We start from the raw sequence: 10,227 nt of genomic DNA, 5'->3' as shown, positions 1-10,227 counted from the left end.
GTACTCACGATCAGTAGAGAAAACTTAGGTGAATATATAGGACGTAGTTTGGAGGATTCCTACGACCGGGGAAATCATAACCCTAGACCTTTACAATCTTGTCTCACAATGTTTGTTTTGATTGTTTCATTAAAATTGGTTGCATTGTATTGTTAAATCCATTGTTCCGGAACAATGAAAAGTCCCCTTTTTTAAAACAACCGATTTGGTGTGGTGGGATTGTTTCCTATTTTTCTTTCCAATTATGCCCTAACTTATTACTTTACAATTCTATCTTATCCTTTAGCTTTTTTTGCTATTTTAACTCCAAATCTCCAACCTATAACCTACTTTATTTTTTTCTAGAACTTCTGCCGCCAACGTTAAAGGTGTTTTGCCGCCTTCTGTTTATTTTTTTTCCAACTTTGCTTTTAACTCAATTCTAATTAGTCGTGCTCCTTTGTTTTGCCTTCTTCTGTCTCACTCCTTTGTTGTGCTTTCTTAAGGTGTTTTGCCTTCTTCTGTTTTGTTTTTTAAAATTATTTTTATGCATATTTTTTGATAAATTTAATATTTAAACAATTGAGGGTATTTTAGTAAACTTATCAATTACAATACAGTACGATACAATTAAACCAAATAGCAAAATATTATTTAATAATAACAAACAATACAATCTATCCAAACATTGTATTCATAAAACGATACGATACAACACGATACAATACAATACAATACAATACATTATAAAACGATGGGGAACAATGATCCAAACAGAGTGTAATAGTTTGTTTGTATAAATTTTAATTACACAGTTCCATAGAACATAAACTCTTTCAAAATAATAAGTGGGGAAAAAAACGAGAAAAGGGAAAGAAAAGAGAAAATAAAATAAAATAAAATATCTAGTACTCCTATTCTGTAATAATCAAGTCTGCTCTCACAAAGTGGTGGGTCAATCCCTATAAAAATCACCCGCTCTCTGACCCACACTACTCTTCTGCTTCTTCCACACATTAGGGTTTCGAAAACCCTTCCCTCCGCCTCTTTCCTTCTTCAACCGAATCTGAGCCCTAAACAATGGCGGAAGAAGCACAGTACGCAGCAGCCGAAGCGGGTAACAACAAGAGGAAGTACGAGGATCAAACGACACCGCCGCCCGGCTCAAGGAGGCCCACTGGATTTTCTGCCCCGATCTCTTCCGTATCTCCTCCTGATGGTTCTGCTCCTCCTTCTTCTTACAATAGCGTGCCGCCGCCTGTGGATGATTTTCAGTTGGCTAAGCAAAAGGCTCAGGAGATTGCTGCTCGGCTCTTTAATAGCGCTGAAGCTAAAAAGCCTAGAGTTGATAATAATGGTTCTGGTGCTGGTGCCGGTGGATTTGATTCATATGAACGTAAGGGTATACTTGTTTTTTTTTTTACTGTTATTGATTTTGTGTTTGCCTAGCTTGTGTGTTTTGTAAGAAGATTTTTGAAGTAGCAGATATATTCTCTTACTGAAATAGAAAATGAATTCAGTTTTCTACTGCTCATTGTACTGTTATCATATGTTCTTACTACTGAAGCGATTAGTTAGCAAGGTATAGTAGGGTTTTAGATTTAACCTCCTTGTTTAAGTGTATATCTTCAATATGATTATTGAACATCAATCCTGTTATCACTAAAAAATGCATAGGGAGGAAATGTTTTTCTTACCGAAATTATTTTTCATTGAAAATATACAGGGGAAAGGTAGTTTAGTGACTTTATTACAATAAAATAAAAATTGAGTGACCATCCATGGAATTACTGTTTTGCTCATTGTACTATTATGATTTCTCACTTTATACCCAACCAAACACCTGGACAACAAGATACTCCCTCCGGTCCAGTTTTATGTGAAGCCGGCTTTAAGAAAGTTCCAAAGATTTTTGAAGCTTGTGATCTAAAGTAAGTCTTAGGAATCTGTGTGGCTATAAATCATCCATTAAGGGTAAACGGGGAATTTTAAGGTTAGATTGTTATAAATATAAAAATGTCATTCTTTTCCCGGAAAACATATTTGTCCATACCAAAATAGTGTTTATATTGGTTGCCACTGATGTGATTAGTTTTCTACGTAGTATGGCTTTTGCTTTAATCTACTGGTTTTAGTGTATAGTTTTAATATGTTTATTGATGATCATTTTGATAGCGCGTCCGGTCTATTTTAATATCTTGTAGAGTTGTTGGCTATAAATCATCTAAATGGGGAATTTTAAAGTTAGATTGTTTTTAATAAAAACTTGTCGTTCTTTTGGGGATAGACCGAAAAGGGAAAAGTATCACATAAATTGGGACAGAGGGGTATTTTTCATGGGAAACATATTTGTCCATACCAAAATAATGTTTTTATTGGATACCACTGATGTGATTAGTTTTCTAGGTAGTACAGCTTTTGTTTTAACCTACTGGTTTTAGTGTATATTTTTATATGCTTAATGATGATCATGTTGATAGAGTGTCAGGTCTATCATAAGATCTTGTAGAGTTGTTAGATGTTTTGTTTTTTCTTGCGAGTGCAGACAAGCCGATCGTTACTCCTTCGGTGACAAGTTCATATGGTTATCCGGGGCAAAGCAAGAAGATTGAAATACCAAATGGCAGAGTTGGCGTAATTATAGGCAAAGGTGGGGAGACTATCAAGTATCTTCAACTCCAGTCTGGAGCCAAGATTCAGGTTACTAGAGACATGGATGCTGATCCAAATTCTCCAAATAGAGCCGTTGAACTCATGGGTACTCCAGATCAAATAGCTAAAGCTGAGCAGTTAATTACTGAGGTTCTTTCTGAGGTAGTACTAATCTGTCTTACTATACAATGTCAAGTCTAGTAATTCTTTTTTTTTGAATCATACCAATTTTGCTCATGCTTCGACTATTACATTTTCCATTCTTGGTGTGTTACTTATGCATTATGTATTTGAAATAGGCCGATTCAGGTGGTTCTGGTCTAGTTAACCGGAGGTTACCTGGACAGCAATCTGGAGGAGAACAATTTTCGATGAAAGTCCCTAACAACAAGGTGAGTTTTAGTGCTGTAGTTCGTTCATCTTGCGGTCAGCTTTCTACTACTTGTCTCATGTCTATTTATATGTATTTTAGGTTGGTCTTGTTATTGGTAAAGGAGGTGAAACCATAAAAAATATGCAAGCAAGAACTGGAGCTCGTATTCAGGTAACTTTTAATAGCTTTCCCAAAATAGATCTGCAGTTTTTGGTGGCAATAGTGTTTTTTGTTGTATGAAGAATTCCAGTCCTTTGCTTTCTAAAATAGCAACAACAACAACAACAACGACCCAGTAAAAACCTTTGCTTTCTAAAAAAAGCAATTATTTGTCGAGATTTTACTTTAGCTTTCTTACCTTTCCTACCTTGTCACAGGTGATTCCTTTGCACTTGCCTCCTGGTGATACGTCACAAGAGAGGACAGTACAAATTGATGGGTCAAGTGAACAGATTGAGGCTGCAAAGCAGCTGGTGTATGAAGTGATTAGTGAGGTATGTGTAACTGGATTAATATTCTTCAGTTTCTATTCTTTCCTCTTATTATCGTGAGAATATGGTAGGTAGATCACTTTGGCGGCGAGATGATACATAACCTCCTTTAAATGTTAGACGTATTTATGTTTGTATATTATTTGGTGACGTATATCTGTAGTTTGTTAATGTGTATGTGGATTTTGCATTGTGGAAGACACTGCACTTGATTTCTTTAGTCTTCTAAGAGCTGCTTTTGTAGTTCTCTTGATCCTGAGTTTTTAAATTCCTCTATCAACATCTTGAAAAGGCAATATGGTATTAATTTTTTCAGCAGTGGTGGATTTCTTGCCACATCAAAATTAACGATTGCGTTTGTTGGTAGAGCATCATGAATAACCAATTGAGTGATCCTAAAGCCGAATTTATCGGGATGGTCATTATTTATGTCTAAAAGTTTCATGTATGTATATTGCTGTTTATTACCTATCCGTCCTTGTCTCGCTGGAAATTCATAGTGTTTGCAGATATCATTTTGCCAGTCCTTTTTTGGACTACAACTTCAGTTAATGGGATTTGTAGTTCGTTTCCAATGATCCCTGGATGAAGGAGATTGGCTCTTGCTGTGCTTCATTTCTGGAAGGAAGTACTCTTATTCCTAACTGGACATATGCTTTCTAGTTTCAAATAGGTCCTTGAGAGTGTGTTACTCCACCCTGAATATAATTCCATCACATTATGGATGAATAGTTTGTTATCCACAGAATATATCTGTTGTGTGACAGAGCACCTATCTGTGTCTACATTTTTTCCCATTGGTTTATTCAAATTAGTTGGATATTGCTGGAGCAAGGGTATGGGTTTCTATCCGTAAGGCAATATCAGGTTTAAAATGGCATATCGAAAACTATAGTCATGCCTCAATGTCTATTGAATTATATCTCGCTGGACTTTAGATGTTTGGCTTTTTTTGAGGCGCAGGTTTTGGAGAACTCTTTTCCTTGAAGGTAATGAAGTCTGTAAAAATTTCCCTAGTATTGAGCGTCTATTCTAATTCAGATGTGCAACAACTCTTGGTCTAAATTCTTAGTTAATATCAGGGGACAACATATAACTATGCTGGTTAATTTTGTATTTGATCACTGATATTATTATTGGAAAATTTGTAGGCTTAGTATTTATCGGACAATGGTGACACCAGCATGAAACCATTTAGTGTTGGTGTTCCCTCAGCATTGTTCTGGTATGGTCTCCAACCTGATTATTGATAACTTTAGTCATATTCTGGAGTAAATGAGAGGCTGCTTTTGCTAGGATGCGAGGGAGTAGACTAAGATATGTTGAGATTATCATTATATCTTTTGGGTGTGTAACTTGAGATATTTTGTGAATTTACCACATAGAAGTGTTGCAAGAAACAATATTCGGTGTTATTATCTACTGTTTATGTTGGTATTCAACCAGGTGACAACTTTATTGTGCCTTAGGATTTCTAGTGCTTTTGTTTGGTTTCTTTTGAAGAAAAATCCATCTATTGTGTCCTTATTATTGATTAGCCGCTAGTATCTGATTTTGTTTGTTATCTCCATAAACCTTGGGCTAATTATTATCTATGAAGATCAAATTCTCCGAGATTCGGAGTGCTGAAAGGACTATTAGTATATTAGATCGTGTGTTCCTTGATTGCTAGCAGTACCGTTAGATTCTGCTTTGTTGTCTCAGTAAGACATGTCTCATTGTTGAAAAATTAGTGAATTGTTGCCCTTCATGTATGATGTATCATGTAGGGGTCTGTTTCCTGACGGTTTTACGAAATGACATCAATTGTCACTCCGTTTGGCTTTTTTTGTTTTCACTTTCTGTATATATGTGAACCCAACGCAAGGAGTGAGTTCATCTTGGAACTGCAATATTTGGTGCTGCTGCTGTGCGGAAACACATTTATTCTTGATATTGTAGTTCATAGCTTGTCTAATTTGTGTATCATTTTAGAACATAGTTACTCCCTCCGTTTCAATTTAGATGAGGCAGTTTGACTCGGCACGGAGTTTAAGAAAAAAAGAATGACTTTTGAAACTTGTGGTATTAAAATCTTAGGGTAAAAGCTTTGTGGGGCCATGACAATTGTATGGATATAAAAGCTTCTGATCAAGGGTAAAATGGATAAAATGAAAGTTTGAAGTTGTATTATTTCTAATGGTAGAAATGTGTCATTCTTTTTGGAACGGACTAACAAGGAAAGTGTCATCTAAATTGAAACGGAGGGAGTATTAAAATGCAGTTGGTATATAAATTTGGATACTCCTTATCAATATAATATATAATTTGAATACTCTGCTGATGACATAATGAACAGACTCATCTTTTGCTATTGGCAAGTCACCCAGGCTTTTTATGCTATATTCTTCAAAAATAGTGGTATATTGTCATCTTAAGAGTTATTTTGCCTACATATAGAATGTCTATACTTTTTTCTCTCTGCTTTGGTATCCTTCACTTCAAATAGGGTGAGGATGGGCATCTGCCAGGAGTTTGTACCTCCCAACTAGTAAGTCTACATCTGTCTTGATGCATACATAATATCAATTGTTAAATGTTGTGGTATTTGCTACTGTTTTATCTGCTATGTTTATGCTACCCGGCTGTGAGTTACCTACTTATTAATATGTGAATTCTCTCTAGATCTCATTCTTGGTTAATTTAGACAGTAATTCTTGTGCAGAATCGTGCTAGGAATCCTGGAATGGGTGGAGGATATCAACAAGGTTATCAGGCCCGACCTCCTACAAGCTGGGCCCCTCCTGGTGCCCCAATGCAGCAACCTGGTTATGGATATGTTCAGCCTGGCGCATACCCTGGTCCATCCCCCCAATATAACACGTCTCAACAACCTTACCCTGGCTACCCTCCTCAACCTGCTTCTGCTGGATATGCCTCTGGCTGGGATCAGACTGCTGCCCAAAATCAACAATCTCAGGGAGGTGGTTATGATTACTACAACCAGCAGGCCCCACCACAGCAGCAACAAACTCCTGGAGGCACAGCTGCTTCAACCGATAATAGTGCCTATGGGTACAACCAGCAATCAGCCTCGGGTTACAGCCAAGGACAAGCTTATTCCCAAGATGGCTATGGTGGATATCATGCACCTGCACCTCAATCTGGTTATCAGGGCACTGGTTATGAGCAGCAACAAGGTTATAGCTCTGCGGCTGGTTATGGGAATGCCTCAAATCCAACATCAGATGGCCAGAATGCTTCATATGGTACACAAGGCGATGGGAGTCAAGCACCTCCACCAGTTCAGTCATCAGCCACGGGTCAACAAGGTAGTTACCCATCTCAGGGCTCTACTCAGGCAGGCTATGGGATGCCACCAACTTCTCAAGGTGGGTATGGGACACCGCCACCTGCAGGCTATGCTGCGAGCTATGGGGCCCCACAGGCTCAAAAGCCTTCTCCTAGTCAGCCAGCTTATGGTCAGCCACAGCAGTCTCCTAGCGCGCAAGGAGGTTATGCCCAGCCTCCCCCAGCACAGCCTGGGTATCCACAGTCAGCTGCTCAATCAGGTTATGCGCAGCCTGATTCTGGCACTCAGCGACCTCCTGCTTCTGGCTATGGTGCTCCAACAGCTCAGCCTGGTTATGGTGCCCCACCTTATGGGGCTCCACCTAGTTATGGCCAGCAGCAGCCACCACCTTACAACAGTGCCTATGCTGGTGGTTACGCCCAGCCTCCAGCGTATGCTTCTGATGGCACAACTCCAGCATCCCAGTCTGTTCAGCCTAGCGGTGGGGTTGCAAAAGCATCACCTCAAACTTAATGTGAGTCAACTTTGTGAGGTTGAGTGGATCTGTTAAAAGATATTTCATATTTTTGTTGCTTAGGTGTCTTTAGGTCTTGTAGTGTATCAAGGCACTGTTTTAAACCTTACCTTGCTTTTGACCCGAATATCTGAGCTGCATATTGTTTTCCTTGTTATATTTGCAATTGGCTGGATATCTTTTCAATTTAAGTTCTTAGTGGTTAGAGTTTATATGTGTGCATGTTATTCGAGGCTCTTTTAACATGCTTGAATTTCTTTTAACGAGTATGGGCACGCATGTCAAAAGCTTGGCATGCGGTACAGACAGATAGTTCACTATTTTGATACTTTTTACAGCTCCAGTAATTGACCGATTCGAGATTGATAAGTGAAGTGTGTAGCCATTTTCTAAGTTACCGAGGATGAGGATCGAGTGTTTATGTTGGTTCTCTCATTCAAGGGTAGATATGCTGTTTTATAAGTTCCCAATGCAGCAATATACACTGAACATTTTGGATATACTTACAGATTCAAATTATTTGAAAGGCCTTGTTTGCTAAAAGTGTAGAAGTATCTTTGAACGAAGTATAGAACTTAGAAGTGTCGGTTTAAGCTTCTAGCAAAACAAGAAATGGGCAAAAAGTTCTTTTCTGTTTTTTTTTTCTTTAAGGGGCGGTTCGTGGTGTTGGTGGCCTAAAGCTAAACTATATTAAGAGGCCTTTAAAACTTATATGATACATTTCATGCAGTTAATGAGACACAAAACAAACTTATGTTTTTGATCTATGGATCAATCAAATCAAATATGACAAAAGAAAATACTAGCTAATTTAGAAAAACTGAGTTTAAAAATAGAAAGTCAAGCGTCATAAAACATAAAAAATTAGAATTGAAGAATTAGGTAAGTATACTAACTAATGCGGAAAAAAATTAGTGTTATTGACTCACTCATCTATTCAAGTTCAACCAAACTAAAAGATATTAAACTTTGAAATGTCTTTCTGATAATAATTATTAAAATTATATATTATATATAATAAATAGAGTATAATATTTTTTGGGGCCTCTAGTATTTGAGGGCCTAAGGCAATGACTTCACCAGCCCTACTCTTTGGTTTCCCATTTCTTAATATAATAATAGCTTCGACATGTCAGCTTAAAATCTTTATAATTTTGTTTGAGGGCATTTCAGACTTTACCGTGCTTAATTGAGACGTGGCTTTTAACCTTGAAAGTGAGTAGCCAGGGATCCAACTCCTCCACATTTTCTAATTTCTCCATTCCCCAAGTTTTTACTTGGATGGATGACATATGTACATGTTAAAATTAATGGTCAAGATTTAATTAATTAAAACAAGGTTTTAACCAAGGTTACGAGCATATTTCCATATTGAATATTCTGAACTTTGAATTCCCAGCGCCAAAATTATTTCCTCCAAAAATTTGGCAGCAGATACCATCGACATGCTAGATTATTTACTTTATTTTATTAGCGGAGAAGGATGAAAAATACCCTTAAATTATTTGAAATAGCTCAAAAATACCCTCCGTTTATTTTTGGTACCAAAAATATCCTTGCCGTCTATGTTTTGGACCACATGTACCCTTATTAACTAACAGAATTCCACATCACATGCCACCTCAGAAAAAAGACCCCACTTTCTATTTACCCTACCTAACCACCCTTTAACCTGACCCGAATTAAACGGGTGATTTTTAAAAATAGCCAGATTTACAACTGGTCGTTCAAAAATAGCCCAATTTCAAAAGTAATCGAAATTTAGCCACTTTTTATGTAAAGATAAATCTGAGCGAAAACACTGTTCAAAACCCGGAAAATACTCCAGTATATTATGCTGGAGTTCCAGCATAAGTATACTTGAACTCCAGCATATTATACTGGAGTTCCAGGATAGTATGCTGGAACTCCAGCATAATATGATGGAATTCCAGCATAAATACACTAGAACTCCAGCATAATATACTGGAATTCCAGCAAGTATAATGGTCTAATATAATATACTGGAGTTTGGAGCACTAGTGCTCCAGTCTCCAGTATATTATACTGGAGCCAGCAAAGTATACCGGTCCAGCATAATATGCTGGAGTTCATACACAAGTGCACCGAACTCCAGTATATTATGCTGGACCGATCTCTATTGCAGCAAAACGATGGCTATTTTTCATTGACTTGGTAAACGCTGGCTATTTTTGATTGACCAGTCCGAAAACTGGCTATACCGTAAAAATTTTGGCCTGCCCCTAATAATCATTGAAGAACCATGCTTTGTTCATTTTCTCGGACCTTTTCCTTTCTCTGCAGAGTTTAGAAAGATGTCATAGAATCATTGAATTTGCAAAGCCTTCTAGTCCTGAAATCGTCGTTCAACCGGCCAAATATGTATTATGAAGGTCAGCTCCAAGGATCTCTATTCCTTGACAAAGTGCAAATGTTTTAATATGTAATTGATGAACAGCCAGTCACCAATTAATTTCTTTGACTCCCGACTCTTAAATCTATGAGGAACCAGCTTTCAACAATTTATAGTACAATTCATTTTTTTGCTTTTACTTCTTCAAATTTTCTTTTGGCTTTTAAAAGCTGAGTGGAAGGGGAATTCAAAATGGCCATATATGATTCTGTAGCTTTTGGTTTAAAATCATGGGACCAAATGCCGTGTAAGTCGAATTTGCTGCATTTGTTCTTTATATGTTGTATGCAGCTGTGCGTATCAGATAAAATATCTATGGTCATTTATATGCTCTAAATTCTGGGGAAATCCTTATTAGGGGTCTGTTTGATTTGGGTCAGGTGAAAGGGTGGTCGGGTAGGGTAAAAAGAAAGTGGAGTCTTTTTTCTGAGGTGGCATCTGATGTGGAATTCTGTTAGTTAATAAGGGTACATGTGGTCCAAAACGTCGACGGTAGGGATATTTTTGGTACCA

At 37.5% G+C, this 10,227-nt stretch overlaps 1 protein-coding gene across 2 annotated transcripts; it reads left to right on the top strand.

Annotated features, from left to right (window-relative positions):
- Positions 1-937: 937 nt before the first annotated feature.
- LOC109239101 (far upstream element-binding protein 2) lies at positions 938-7,513 on the top strand. Of its 2 annotated transcripts, none has more exons than XM_019405625.1 (6): positions 938-1,375; positions 2,525-2,793; positions 2,931-3,023; positions 3,104-3,175; positions 3,382-3,498; positions 6,200-7,513. In XM_019405625.1, exons 1-6 carry the CDS (start codon positions 1,060-1,062, stop codon positions 7,298-7,300), a joined length of 1,968 nt encoding a protein of 655 aa, XP_019261170.1. In that variant the 5' UTR covers positions 938-1,059; the 3' UTR covers positions 7,301-7,513. The 2 variants fall into 2 exon arrangements, with proteins under 2 accessions (XP_019261170.1, XP_019261169.1); XM_019405624.1 differs by having other exon boundaries at positions 941-1,381.
- The last annotated feature ends 2,714 nt before the right edge of the window (positions 7,514-10,227 follow it).

The sequence above is a fragment of the Nicotiana attenuata genome, unplaced genomic scaffold, assembly GCF_001879085.1.
Source record: "Nicotiana attenuata strain UT unplaced genomic scaffold, NIATTr2, whole genome shotgun sequence".
NCBI classification, from domain to species: Eukaryota; Viridiplantae; Streptophyta; class Magnoliopsida; order Solanales; family Solanaceae; genus Nicotiana; species Nicotiana attenuata.
Note: the sequence above shows the minus strand (reverse complement) of the source record. Positions and strands in the feature narration are given on the sequence as shown.